This window comes from Pleurodeles waltl, chromosome 9 (genome assembly GCF_031143425.1).
Source record: "Pleurodeles waltl isolate 20211129_DDA chromosome 9, aPleWal1.hap1.20221129, whole genome shotgun sequence".
Taxonomy (NCBI): domain Eukaryota; kingdom Metazoa; phylum Chordata; class Amphibia; order Caudata; family Salamandridae; genus Pleurodeles; species Pleurodeles waltl.
The window spans coordinates 975623368-975639055 of NC_090448.1; the positions used below are offsets into that span (position 1 = coordinate 975623368).

General features: G+C 41.2%; 1 protein-coding gene across 3 annotated transcripts in view; it reads right to left on the reverse strand.

Annotated features, from left to right (window-relative positions):
* The window catches only part of TMEM63C (transmembrane protein 63C), a 529797-nt gene that overhangs the window by 251247 nt on the left and 262862 nt on the right, over nt 1-15688 (reverse strand). For 2 of the 3 annotated variants that reach the window (XM_069208421.1, XM_069208422.1), the window contains 3 exons: nt 7992-8221; nt 6002-6081; nt 4818-4850 (listed from right to left, as the gene is read on the reverse strand). In XM_069208421.1, the coding sequence (XP_069064522.1) occupies nt 4818-4850; nt 6002-6081; nt 7992-8189 (311 nt within the window). In that variant the 5' untranslated portion in view covers nt 8190-8221. The remainder of the gene's footprint in view (nt 1-4817; nt 4851-6001; nt 6082-7991; nt 8222-15688) is intronic. The other variant, XM_069208424.1, reaches the window with a different exon arrangement.

Here is a 15688-nt window from a genome sequence, read left to right on the forward strand (position 1 = left end):
AACAATAAGGGTGTGTGGGTGGAAGGAACAATAGCATGAGAAAGAGAAGGAAGGAGATGAAGACGAAAGAAGTGGAGCGGGTACGCGGGTGGGTGTGAAGAAACAGAAAGAATACATCAACAGTTTAAATCTCACCGAAATTTCTATAATGATTAAAACAATACTTAAAGATTAGCCCAAGGTAATGCAGGTTACCCAAATTATCAATAAAACGGAGGACAAATCAATGACAAAAATGATTAAATATTGAGACAGATCGTTTCCCTTTGCTTCGCGCAGTCTGTCACTGTCCTTATGGAGAACAGGAATCGACAGGCAGAAAGTGATTGGAGACTAAATGAATCAGACAGTACCGTCACCACACCCGGCAACCCTCATCCAGCAGCCCTACCCTGCAACACATGCCTCCTGGCTGCTGTCAGCTTCCATCTGCGTTAAATGTCGGTTGATCATGAAACGAAGATTTGGTTATCCAAATTCTTCCTTAACAGGCTGCTGCTATGTATAGCTCAGACAGGCGAAGGCCTCCAGTGACCCGGCTGGGGTGCCCCAATCATTTACTTCCTAACCACTTATAGATAAGATATATAGGCACAAAATAATGGGTGCGCAAAACAGTTCCTCGCATAGGGCTCTAAAGTATCTCGAGAAAGATGCTTGCTGTCATGTCGTAGTTGGCCTGCCAGGAGTCCCCCACGCAGGGGGAGTGAGGAAAGTAAAGATCGGTGATGGATCACACCTATCTTCACCACAAGGGAGACATCGAAGTCATCTTCACCTGCCTATGGTACCAGTGCCTAGCCTCCACTGCTGGGGCTCTCGCCCAGAAAAAGGCAACAGGGAAATCACTACGTACTGCATTCAATTATTAAGGAATTCTCCTCTACTCTCAACGATTCGCCTCACAACAAACTAAAGCTCTATCCCGCCTAACTACCTCACACAGATTGAATCACACCTGCTGCCCTCTAACAAGCACCATTTCTCAAATTACATACATCAGCGTGCACAAGCAAGTTAACTAGGCTGGTCATCTTCGTTTACTAGGGATGACAGTGGCTGGGATGCTCACACAAGCTTGCTGGCTTCTTTCAAATCCACTTGAAAGACTGTGGGATGCGCAGTATCTCTGGATGTTTGACACACAAAGATGCAGGGGGTCCCTTTCCATCATTCTGAACCTCACAACTTCTTTCCTTCCAAGGCTGCAGCATACACCCTTTGGGGCTACTGACTACGCTCCAGCTCCTATTTCCAGAGAGTGCTTTACATGGACATGGTATTGTTTTGATCATCTGCTGTTGCTGCACACAGGGTGACTTTCTACCCTCTTAAGGCTGCTTGAAACATGGTTTGGAGTTTTCACACTACACCTTCCCAATAACCCCAAGCTTGTGTGACACAAGTTCCAACACCTCTTCTCTTTTCTATATTAAGCTTCACACAAACTCTGGGGGTCCCCTCCACCACCTCCTGCAATGGCTGCCAAACACATGCAGAGTCCCAATATCAATCATCAGTCTCACATTGTCTTGTACAGGATGAGCACCCCGCCAGCGTCAATCCTCTATGTATGCTTCAGACAGGTTCTGGATATGGGGGAACATGTTCGTATATGTAACAGCTGTGTTACGCAGGTGTGGGTTACAAGACAGATCTGGTGACCCATTACTTTAGTATTAACAACAATTTGTATTCCACATGTAAATTAGTTGCCCACGCTCAGCGTATAGTAACTTAAGCATCTTGAGAACAGTGTCTGAGGAGGGCTCTCACCTTCACACAGAAAGAAGCCGGAGTCTCCCTTGCTGTACAGTGTCTTTTGCTCCTCTAGCTCAAAGGCACAAACTTCCTCTAGGAGGTACTCAGCCTCAACTCTAGGTCTGGTAGGGCTCCGTGTTTATAGAGAGTTCTCAGTCCTATTAATTTGCAAGTGTCCTCTTCTGTGAACTCCTGCAGCCACAGCCTGTGTGTGTTTTTTTGTTAATGCATGTAGCTTGTACAGCACAACACTAGCTGCCAAGCAATCAAGCACTTTCAGGAATGGGAGTTTTACAGTGTACTCCCTTCCGCAACTTGCATTGCGTTGTCAGCAAAACTGTTACCAGGCCCTTCTTCCATAAAGGGTTCCCTGTGCCACTTGTAGGTTTGCTAGAGCCCCATTTAGTGAGGATAATTCTCATTTCTACCAGAAGAACGTTGCGTGGCATTGTATGGGAATGGGACTGTTTTGCATTCTATTAATCAAAAATGGTAATAAAATCTGTTTAAAAAAGAATCTCATTTCCACCAGAAGTCTTTAAGACCTATGTAGGCTGATTTCATTTAAAAGAGATCACCGGGCCAGTGGTCACTCGTCTTGTTTAGGAGTCTTAACAGTATTAGATTACCCTTAGAGGACTCCCATTTTAAACAGGAGCTCTAATAGGATGTTCGTAGGCCTCAAAGGAGCCAATAAGGCTGCACATCTTATACAGGACTGTCAGGTCCACCTGTAAACTTGAAGGCCAAAGTTTTCTTAGAAAGCTCTCTACTCTACAAGGAGACTACCAAGCCACTCCCTAGAAAGTAAATACTCAGGGTTTCCCCATATAAAGCAGCAAGGAACCCCACCTCTTTCTCCTGTGAAACCAGATTTCCTTATAAAGGAAGAAGTCTCCCCTTAGTGACAAACCAGTCTTTCAAAAACAGCTAAAACTAAAGATTTTAGCAGCGTTGGGTTCTGCACAGAAGCCCAGCTCTCAACCACTTTAAAGGGCACCAAGGCCTGAAAAACAGTAAGTAATTTAACCCCAAGGAATTAGATTGGCTCATCATCCAAGCCAACATCATATTTAAGACCGGCTGCATCACTTTTAAGACCACTAGAAATGGCACACCAGGTAACTTGGCCAATAAATGCACACATCAAGAGGAATGTGCCTGAGAAGTAGCCAGGACATTTTCAGACTGCATAGAAAAAATAAAATCAAGAAAAAAAAGGGATACGCCTTTTCTGTATACGGCTATAGGGTAACATCACTGTCAACGTCAGATCTTCTCTAACCTTCCTGCAGTTTAGGAACAAGCCACAGCTCCTCTCTAAGGCACACTATCCTTCTCAGAATCGGAATGCAACTTTTACTTGTGACTTTGCGAACAACCTTGAATCAAACACCAGGTCTCTCTCCCTTTTATGCACACCCCTCTGTTGCTCACCAACCAGGCTTGGACTATACAAATACTTTTACATTTATACATACACAAGGTGCATATGGAAGTTGAGAAGTATTGCGCTACAAACCATAAACAAAGGCATAGATCTCATTACTGCAGCTATTAGGGCTGCCTTTTACTATTAACAAGGGTGCCAGAACCCCGATTTCCTTATTTGAATTGACGCCTCATGGAACTCTGCCTACTCCACGGACTATGAAGGGCTTAATCTCCACACTGAAACATCCAGATCCCATGTATGGGCTACATAGTTTAAACTTCCTGCAGTTCATTTTCACCTACTGAATACAAATTCTGCTGTCAAGCAACCAGTGTCCGCTCTCAGCTCACTCACTAGGGACAGCCTGTCCATAATTTTAGTCAGTGGCCCACAGTGACAGTATATTTGCACCTTTTGCCTAGGAAGCTAACTAAAAAGCAATAATCATGCCTCTTTAAACCACGGAGATGCTTATCCATATAGTGTGTTCTCATCTATGTACTATACAGCTTTGACTTTCAGGCAGACAGCCACCCATTGCCTAGATAGGGTTATCTTTATACAGTGTTTGTGCTGCCTCATCTAAATACTATCGAGCTGAAAACTTAGGAAATCAGTTCCCGCTGAAGAAGCTTCACTCACATAGTCCCCATTTCTCCTCTTCTTCTCCCTCAGTTCCTCCCACCCACTTGTACACAAAACATTTTCAGCTCCCGTGGACTTCTTTATGTAGGTTGCACGGTGCTATCATGTGGCAGCCACATCATTCCCTCCTTTGTGACATAAAACGAGTGGGTGGAATGCAATGAATCCATCACAGTAATGAACCTTGAACTGAAGAGATGGTTAAAGCCTCCCTAACTTTAGAAAATGAAAAAGCTTATTTGTTCCAGGTGAATTGCTCTCAAAGGATATCACCCTCTCTCCTAGCAACGCTGAAGGTCAGGTGAGAGCCTCCGGAGACAGCTGCCACTCGGCCCTGCTGCTGACGTTGCTGATCATAGGTTTTTCTGCACCACAGTGACACCTCCACCTCTGTCATGACGGGAGTGCCCCGCACCCACAGCTCCAGGGAAGAAACAAGCACCTTGAAATAAGTCACCAGCTCCCTCGGGACAAGGCAGAATGGAAAATGGGAACATCCATACATAAAATCTATGGCTGCAACTTGACAATTGTCAACGGAATGGGGTTAGTGCTTAGCACGATTGATTGGACAATCTGGGGGATTGGGATGGTGACTGGTCTCACACCTACTAACATAAGATTAAGCAAAATGACTCCAACAGTATAAATTATGTTCACATCAGGAGTGAGAGCCAGAATCCATGGGGTAATACATCAATGCTTGGTTATACAGGTCAATCCTTGCTTGATAGCCTAAAATAGACATGTTGGGGACGTAAGTCTGTGTCATCAATTTTTAGTGCACATTCTTTGTTTCAAATGCAAGGGAAATGGGAGAGCTTGCGAAAAGACCCCAGATGCATAGGGTGACTTATTTAAAGTGACTTTGCCTGCTCCAGCTGAGAGCTGCATTGTGGGTGTCGAGCTTTACTCAATAACCAGTGCAACCACACTATCCAAGTTGTTCCCCAATAGCACCAATGAAAAGCATTACTCGTAGGAGTCACAGGTCCTGCGTATCACCCATCTAGATGGGAAGAGGAAAGAACAACTGTTAAACTGAGCTTATGCACAGAGCATGCGAAGATCAAGGACTCTCCGAGAAAGCGTGGTAATCACATGACATTGGCTTGTGCCCAAGGGCAGGGCTCTTCGTTCAATCTTTTGACTAGACGGCTTGTATTGTTCTTCATCTCCACAATAAAAAATACTACAGAAAAATAGCAGAATCGGAATTTCATGCTCCCTCTTTCCAAAACTATAACATTTAGAAGTTAAGCGGGAAATTATATTAAAAATGGTATGGCTTTCTATACATCTCCAAAGACTCTACTAGAGGGGAGGTAGCTAGAGTTCCCATTATAAGTCCTGGAGTTAGTATAATCTTTACTACCATTGCAAACCTGCTCAAACAATACAGAAATTGAACAGGAGGTATGGGTTTATTCAAATGGACAACTTAAATGGAAAGCTCTTAACCTCCTTTCCAATCTGGCATCTGTGTTGGACTAATAGATGTTGCTGAGGTGAGAATAGAAAACAGAAAAGTAGATGGGATTAAAAAACGAAAGTGCAACATCACTAGTAACAGCGCCTGCGTTCTGTTTGTTGTCCTTTCTTGAGATCCGACCCCTACCACACTTGATAGAACCATTTGCTGCAGTACTGCACCACTCTTACTGCAGACCACATTACCTCATTCTGAGTGGCATGGTAAAGTGATGACAAACACTGCACAAAAATTAGGGATAACACCTGCGATTAGGTTTTCCGACTAGTGAATTTACTGCAGCACTATACATTTTGCAGCTCAAAATGAGTAATAACAAGAGGAATTTGACGTCTGCAATGCCAATTTCCACATTTATCTCTTTGTAAGGCATTTTCCACTTTCACACGTCGCCAGGTTTTTACTGGTAAAATGTGAATGGGCAAAATTTAGCAGTGTGCTAATTTCCAGGACAACTTGCAATTCCGAATGGACCACATACTCCACTTTGCAGCTTAAAAGGGATTTTCAGTCAACTTGTAATGAGCACCTATGCATCTCAACTATAAGACCGAAGGCCCTAGCCATCCCTCTCCGAATTCACCCATATGATGCTGCTCTTCCAGCAAAGACAACCCTCAACCTGATGGAGGTTAAAAGTTGTGACATGAAGTAAAAACAGGGCTTACCTGTCATTATCCATGAGCAGTGCCAAGCGGCCATAGTCCCATGCTGCCTTCCTCAGGCATGAAAATACCAAGAGAAGAATCTGCAACAACATGGGAAAGAGGAACAGAATACAACGAGTTAACCTCCCTGGTGGGTGGCAACCAAAGCTCTACTGCAAACACGTAGCTCTGGTCAGTCCTCACTGTCCCTTGAGCTAGCTGTCGTAATCACCAAACTAAGATATTTATTAAAATTCTCTCTAACACTGATATAATTACTGCTTCCCCTTCTGACAAACATACAAATATTCAAAATAAGAGATGCATCTTCAACTACAGAGTTTATGTAAATTAAAGATTGGTTGGTATTTACCATTATCACACTGATCTTTTTTATCTATATCTCTGAATTGTATCTGCATTGCATGTCCCTGTCATTTTTATTACTATCCAATGACTTTAAGACAAGCTTCGGTAACATGTAGCTCGTGAGTTCCCAGTAACTCTCCAAGTACCTATAAGTAGCTCTCCTACGTGCAGCCAAGTCTATTATATTAGAAGCTTTTAATTTGTTTATTTAATAAACGTATTATCAACAATGAAAAGTGAAAAATGTGTATATTTAAAGAAATCATAAGTTGATTTTTGGAGAAAAACAGCTGAATTTCCAAAATATAATTACAGCTAATATGTGAGAGATAAATCATGTGGCGTTGGGGGATACTAGTATTATATTTCTTTCTTTTTTGCTAGCAACCGCCTCTAGTTCACTAAGGTGTTGGTTATCTAACCTATGGTGGTAACTAATGTAATATTGTCTGGTATGGTCACTATTACAGTACTTACAATATTAGTAGCTCAGGATGATTTTCATTTAATGCAAATAGCGTGTATTGCAGAAAAGGTTGGAGACATCGGCTTTAAGGTATAAAATCTAAAGACTCAAATAACCAAACCATGAGAATGTTTACAAATTGAATTGTGTTTTTCCATTTACACTTGTTTAGTCCTGGGCATCTCTCACCACATAAGTGACTATAGGTAGAGGCAGTCGTAGAGGGTGGGAAACAAATCAACAGCAGCCACAAGACCAGTGACAAGACCATTATGAAAAGGATGAGGGGTAGGGAGAGGAAACATTGATTTGAAAAAAAAAGGTAAGAGTCCTATTCATTTATGGCTACGTAAACCTTCAAAGATCTAAGTATGATATTTTTAAAAATCTTGCATCAGATTTTTAAGAAATTGTTGCTTTCTTATAATATCTCAGTGGTACGTCTTTGATGACGAAGTGCATACAGCAAGCTAAACAGGTCCTAAAATTCACACGAAGCAAATGTAAGCTTTGTTATTCTAGTCTACATTATATTCCCTTTGTTGCTTCTTCACCCGAGGTATATGGTTTTATGTCACAATATCAAGCACAAAACTATTGTGACACACATGTATTGCCGCCAGAATACTGACTGCCAAAATACAGTGAACGTGATTGTATACAGGTATGTACAAATGTGCTCATTTTAATTTCACACCTATGTATATTGAAAATATGAATATCGTGAAAGTACACATATGTGCAGTTAAGTATAGTACGTATATACTTGCCTGTAAATGCTTACCTTTACATTATTTTTGGAATGAATATTCTGGCTACAATATTTTTGTAACACGATATTTCAAACTACGTATTCTGGTAGCCTATCAAGTTGGCAATGTAAAAATTGACCAAAATCAGGAAAGTGGGAGAGAAGCACACATCACTGACTTCAGTCTTTTTGTGTAAAGCATGAATATGCCAGGGTGCAATAAAGCTTTCATTATAGGATACATTAAATATATTGAGAGATGGCTTTCGAGAATATTAGTTTGAATAGCACCTAACTATCCTTTGGAGGCATTGAATTGGGAACACCTTTCAAAGACAAAATCCAGAAGGTCAGTGGTCTGATGTTGCAATTCTAGTATTTGAGCGGAAAAAATATATATAATGAGCATTGCCACCTCCTCTTACCAGCCAGAGGACGAAGTTGATAGCCAGTACAGTGGGAACGCCCCCGAAAGGCAACCCCTGTAAAACGGTGCTGTGTGATCGGGCGCTGTAACATCGCTCTTCAGTGGTGTTGCCGGAGCTGGCGGCAAAGTTGAAAATGTCCCAGGAGACAGGGTGTCCACTTGAACTTGCCTCTGGAAAGTACACGCGGTCATCCATCCCACGGCTGCCAGGTCACGTGGGCTTTCACTCTGTGTGTAAGAAAAACAAAGGGATTCAATTCATCACAGAGAAAGGAAGAGAGCTCTCAAACAAAGACAATGACTTACAGTTGAAAAAATACTGGCTTGCATTGGTTAGCCTATGGCCCTAATTTATGGAATTGGAAGATAGTACTCCAGCACTAATTCTCCAGTGATGCTAACCAGACATCAGAACCCTGTGATATGCAACAAGACATGGTCCACAGGTGAAAGTGGTTAGCAGATGGGAAAGAAAGCACATGAATAGCGCCTAGTCTATGGGAGACGCAGCTCTCTGTTGAAGGGAGACACGGACAGCAGTATAGTCCAGTTACTTTGCCCAGGGAGTTGTGGAAGATGCTGTGCTCACCATAGGTTTGATCCCCCTGCTATCCCCCAAGCCTTTAGCATCAGGTTTTAAGACAACCTTCCAGCCTCAAGTGCCCAGAAACCCAAATCCGCGGGGTTAGGGATTGAATTACACCTGCTGCACTACAAAAAGCACCATTTCTCAAATTATACACATCAGCATGCAAAAGCAAGAGTTATAATTTACTTAGACAGACCATCTTAGTTTACTAGGGAGGGCAGATGGTGGATTGCTCCAAGAGGCTCAGCCATGCGTGCTTCAGTTCACCATTTGAGAAAGGTAGTCATAAAATTCAATGGCAAAAAATGCTAAGCATTTACATTTTAGGAAGAAAAAAAATGCATACATACAGTCCTTTCCTGGACTCTCGACACAGAGAGTGGAGGAGGAGGAGGTGTAGGTGATGAGTGAGAAGAATGAATGCCTACAGGCCAGTTAAAGAATTCTCAAAGACAAGAAAAGTAAATAAAGGTGGTCAAATCATGTTGAAACAACCAGGGGTAATTCCATCACCATAGACGTAAATAAATTATTTAAGAGATAAAGCCGTTAACCTATATCATACATAACTCATTATTAGAGAAACAATCGGAAATGGTCAACTTCATATCAACCTTAACCTAGAGTCAAGCCTCCTGGATAGCACGTTTACTTAATTTTCGTCTAGAAATAACGCAGTTGGAGATCTGAACATCCAGCAGATACTCGAGTGGACCGAAAACCATGCATTGATTATTGTTGCGTTTTACACTAAACAACTGAGGGCCCATTTTGTATATAAGTTTGATGTTGCTTTGCAAAACAATATTAGCCATATAACGCTTTTCTGATGAGTGGAGTGCTTTAAACTCTCTTTCTACTATGGAAGTATTTAACTTGCAGGCTTCTAATTTTAAATAGGTTTTACATGTTTTGGTACAGGGATGTACGGAAACATGATTAACTGAACCAAGCGTCTCATTAGTAAGACCTGCAAATCTCTATGTTCCTCTAAAGCCCCAAAATAAGTGGCTATCAAAAGATTACACTTTCCAGTCCTAAACTCCAGGGACCAGAATGAGAACAAAATATGCATGTGCTCATTAGCAATGTGTTCGATTAATATAAACTTTAATATGCACCTGTTCCTCTGGTATCGGAAACAAATGGATGGCTCATTCAGCGCTGAGCACTGGTTGCCGCTCACAGAATGCCAAACCTGTCCTTCCATACATAACCCACAGCTATGCGCCTGCACTCAAACACAAAGTTCCTTCTACCAGAGCATCTGCCATGATTAAAATACCACCTAGCGGCCAGGAAACGCAAGTTCAGGGTAAATGTCAGTAGTGCCACGTGCACTGGACACGGTGAGCGGGTAGGTCAACAGCATGGCACAAGAGGCTGCTGGGCATGCAGTCTAGTGTTTGGTAATTATACCATGGGATTTTGGAAGGAGTTCGAGATGTTCCAGATTGGAACGGAGCGCTGAGAATGCTGCGCTTCCAGATTGTTATCTGAGTAGGTCTAGGAACTCGGGCAAAACTGAGCATTGCTCACGGGTCAGGTTCAGAAAAAAGACTGCACTGGGGCATTTTTAAAGTAGAACTTCGTAATGTGACTTCGTAACAGGCCTATTTCGAGATAAAAGGAGTTTTTGGCAAGAAGTAATAACGGAGTCCTTTTCAGACTGTCGGAGGCATGTGGAAGCGTCCGCGAAACCTCGGGCTAGTAAGAGGTGGGCATGTCACCTGAGCCAAACTCGCCCGGATCCGGGGTGGTGGGGGTGAACTGTAGTAATAGTTAGGTACAGGTGCTTTAAGTAAGGTATGGTGATTTGTTTGTTGGATTTCACTTGGGATTTTTAGGTACACATGCAGACAAAAACACATACTTGCGTCTCTGTTTTAAAAGTATTTAAAAATGTTTATTTTACAAAATATTGAGTTTTAAGTTTAAGTACCCTACAATCTGAACTCCTCTTCCTTCCTACTGCCCCTTAAGCTTCCATCCTGCCCTGCTTCTTTTCATACAATATAATATATTTTAAGCAGAGTGATTGTGGGGAAATCTGATGCTCACACCCTCCAATCTTACTGGCCAAGCTACGTCCCTGGCCAGATGCCTGGCTCTGGCTCAGCATGAGGTCCTCCAGCCGAAACTGAGCCAAGGTTTCAACATGCTATTGCTTGCCACTCATGCTCTAACCTCTTGCACCAAGAATTAAAGAAAAAAAGTAACCTTTAAAGTAAAAAGGGAAAGAACTACCCACTTAGTGGCTAAATTGAACAATATGTGACCAGAAAATCTGAAATCAATCCCAGCTTCCTTGCTTCACTGAACTGTGTGATCCTTGGCCAATGCTTTATCACGGAGCCCCCTTTTCTTTATTACTACACACCAGGGGGATATTCAAATACATGAATTGTACAAAAACCTCTTGTGTTTGAATGTTGTTAGAATGTAGACAGCATATTGGATGCACATGACAGCTGACTCGCCTCTTAGTTTACTAGGGGCAATGACGTCAGGGCGGCCAGAATGTGTCTAAATTCATGTTTTAAAATTATCAGATTTAATCCCATTAAAAAAATATACTTTTGTCTTCATTTTGAAGAGATTATTATACAAACTTTTTATACATGAAGTTTGTTGCATGATCTACATGCCAACTATTTTTGGGGCTCGGTTCATGCACGGGCTCCTGGAGCGGGACCAGTGGCTCAGCTCTACATTTAAAATTCATGGGCTGCCAACCTCTAAGGCTTAGTTTTTCCACAGGTGAGAGAGTTTAGGGGAAGAACCTGCTAGTGCATCTGCTCAGGGATAATTTGTCAAGAGTGAAATTACGGCACTAGAGGCAATCATATTAAGTTAATTTCTGCTGGCTACTTTTCTGAATTATAGATAGCCGACACTAGAATACACCCACTGCATATTCCACACCTGCCATGTATGGTAGTTCCATTTTCAACAACATGACAGTATCTTCCAGCTATGGGGCAGATACATTGCAGACATGTCTGCCGTGAGTGGGAATTGACCATCAGCAGAGGGAGTAGTCCAGGTGTGTGAGGAAGTCAAATAAACTTCAGAAATGTATTTGATAGCTAAGATATTGCAACTCTCAACACCAAATTTAGGACGCGATTTTTCTTTAGGCAGATGGCTCGCCATTCCGTCAGAGTAATTCTTTTTTCTTTTCAAAATAAAAATCTCAAATAGTATTATCTTTTTTAAAAGAAAAAAAGATGATGCCCCCCTCACCATGGGAGTCTTCTCACATTGCGGGGGAAGCGTTCTAATGATTTTAGTCTTCCTTCCTGCCAGGTTTTACCTGGTGGTAAGAAACAGTAAAAAATTACTACATATCCGCTCATCCAAATTGGGCAGGACGACATACAGCCATTTCTGAGACAACCTTTACTCCTCAGGGCCGTCTGTGAGGTTTGGCCAAGGTGGAGACAGAGTACTCTCCGCCATGGCCAAACTAAAGGTCGACCTGTACTTACATTGAGGAGGTGGACCTTCATATTGGCAGTATATATATTCCATTGCAACAGATTATACATACCACCAGTATACAAATCAAGCCCTTAATTTCAATATGGACATTAAGTTCAAAAGGTGTGAGAATTCTAAAGTGTTAGTAATAATAGATTCTGGGGCTACAGCATTTTTTTATATAAAATATGCTAGGTCAATCAGGATGAAATCAACTAAGAAAAGAGTGAGTCAACCAGTTAGAGTTGTAGTTAGCAAATAAATTGTGTTCTAGACTCATAATGGAGCAAACAGAATGGAAGTGGAAGTAAAACTTTTTGCCCACAGAGATATCAATCTAATTTGATTGATGCACCACAGTTTCAGTTAGTATTGGGTTTATCATGGATCACAGAACATAACCCCAAACAGACTGATGTAACAGAAGTCTCATTGAACTCAAAGTATTGCCTACAACGTTTAAGAAATGCTAGATAGCAAGGGATGTTTCACGAGCAGCTCAGTTATCTTTAGGGTATTTGATTTGTGAAACAGAAGTAATGGAGTTACCTCAGCAATATGTGGGGTATGAAGATGTGTTTAGTAAAACTGAGGCTGAGACATTACCCCACATAGACCTGATTGGAAAGATTGGATAGCAGGATATATGTACTGACAGAGAAGAAAAACATTATTTGAAAACATATTTGAATCAGCACCTGGCAAATGGGTTTACCAGGCCATCTCAATCTCCCAAGTCATCTCTTCTTTTGTTGTTAAAACTGAACTGAAAATCTGTATAGATTATACAGCATTAAATAGATTACATATTTAAAATCAACCATTTTTACCACTGATTTTGGTATTGTTGGATCAAGTAAAAAAGGAACACATTTACACGAAGTTAGATTTAAGACAGCCATACCACCTAGTTACAGTAAGAGAAGGCGACTAATTGAGGGCAACATTTAGAAATAAGTGTAGAATATCAGAATATGAGGTATGGATTGTGTAATGCCCTAGTGGCCTTTTAGTATTTTATTAATGATGTTCTTAAAGACTGTATAGATACATTTGCTGTGATGTACATAGATGACATTCTAATATTATAAGATTCAGAAGAGGAGTACGAACAACATATAGAAAAGTACTAGAAAGATTATAAGATGCTAAATTAGAAAATTATGTTTTTCATGCAAAAATGATGTTCCTTGGTTTCATTCTCACACCAGAAGAGAGTGCAATGGATACAAGAAAGGGGCAGGAAGTGGTGATTTGGCCTTTCCCCTACCAAATAAAAGGAAATTAAAGTCTTTTTGAGGTTCGCAAACTTCTTTTGAAGATTTAGTCAAGGGTTCTCACAAAAAAAATAATTCTAATTACTAAACTATTAAGGAAAAGTGTACAATTGCAATGTCAGAGGAGGCAGGTCTGGCCTTTCAATAAAAAAAAAAAAAAAGCCATTTCCACAGCCCCAATTTTGTTGCATGCCATATTGTGGAGATTGATGCTTCAGATGAAGACGTAAGACTACAAGTCATCTCCATCCAGTGGCTTGTTGATGCATATGATTAACATAAGTAGAGCAAAACGATCCATAATATATAATAAATTGGTAGCAGTAAAAGATGCCTTTGAGGATTTGAGACATTATTTGCACGGGGCTCGGTATGTAGACATTGTAAGTGGATCAAATTTTTATAAATTTTTTAAAATCTACCAAAACATTAACATACAGATTGTTAAATTGATCACTGTTTTTTGCAGGTTACAATTTTGTAATAGCTCTTCGACCTGGGAAGAAAAATGGGAAAGCTGGTGCTTTATCAGGTTATATATTGAAGAAAAGAGACAAAAGTTTTCCGAGCAAACAATTCTTATACAAGCGAATATATTTGGTTCAACATTAGCGGTGAGGATAGAGAATTAACTTATAAGAGCAATTAGGAACACTAAAGGAATGGATAATCAGAAAAGAGCAGCAGTGAAATATGGGTTGCATTGCCTGAGGCAAATACCTTGTCCTGCCCTCTAAAGAATATTTTACAACAAAGTCATGATAATCCATTAGCAGGACATAAAGACATAGTGAATACTAAATGAAGACATTTTCAGTGGCCTAGACTTAGTAAGGATGTAAAAGAGCATGTGAAAAACTGTGCAAAAGTTAAATCATCTAAGCGAGCTCCACAGGGTTAGCTGCTATCCTTATCAACAGCACTTAGGCAGTGGCAAATCATAACTATGTAGAATTTATGGACACATTTAGAAAGATGAGTCACTAGAACTGTGAAAGGGCCGTTAATGCAAGACAGTTATTAACCTTATTCATACAGCATATTGTGCGAATACATGGAATGTCATTGATAATATCAGATGGTGGACCTAATTTTTTTATCTCATTTTCATTTAGGCACAATGTCATCGAAAGGCTTTTAGTAGACTTAAGATATTCAACTAGTTTTCATCCAGGAATTGACAATGAGACAAAGTCTAGATCTTTTAAATGAATTAGATGATTGGTTAAAATCCATATGGGCAGCTGACTTCACATATAATGCAGAAAATGTCTCTACTGGATGCATTCCAGTTTTCTTAAACTATGGTAGATGGCAGAGTCTCGTAGTTAGGCAAAAAAACAGTGATACCAGCAGAACATGACAAAATAAAACAATAGTCAGAGAGTTAGGGGAAGCACTGAAGAAATTGGAAAAGTCCAAAATAATTTATAAAAGACAGTCTGAAAAAAAGGATATGTGAAGGGCAAGGTTATCATCAAAACACTTAAGGTTATAGGCTCATAGAACATTCCAACCATGCTACATTAGACTATAACTGGTCAGTCATAAAGGTCACCAGTATTGCAACTATCCAATTGAATATATCTAAAGGTTTAAAAGTTCATCCAGTGTTTCATATCTGTAAGGAAATGCCTCCTTGGCATGGTTACCCCCTGACTTTTTGCCTTTGCTGATGCCAAGTTATGATTTGAAAGTGTGCTGAGGCCTGCTAACCAGGCCCCAACACCAGTGTTGTTTCCCTAACCTGTACCTTTGTTTCCACAATTGGAACACCCTGCATCCAGGTAAGTCCCTTATAACTGGTACTCCTGGTACCAAGGGCCCTGATGCCAGGGAAGGTCTCTAAGGGCTGCAGCATGTCTTATGCCACCCTGGGTACCCCTCACTCAGCACAGACACACTGCTTGCCAGCTCGTGTGTGCTGGTGGGGAGAAAATGACTAAGTCGACATGGCACTCCCCTCAGGGTGCCATGCCAACCTCACATTGCCCATGGCATAGATAAGTCACCCCTCTAGCAGGCCTTACAGCCCTAAGGCAGGGTGCACTATACCATAGGTGAGGGCATAGGTGCATGAGCACTATGCCCCTACAGTGTCAAAGCAAAACCTTAGACATTGTAAGTGCAGGGTAGCCATAGGAGTATATGGTCTGGGAGTCTGTCATACATGAACTCCACAGCTCCATAATGGCTACACTGAAAACAGGGGAGTTTGGTATCAAGCTTCTCAGCACAATAAATGCACACTGATGCCAGTGTACATTTTATTGTGAAATACACCCCAGAGGGCATCTTAGAGATGCCCCCTGAAAACATACCCGACTTCCAGTGTGGGCTGACTAG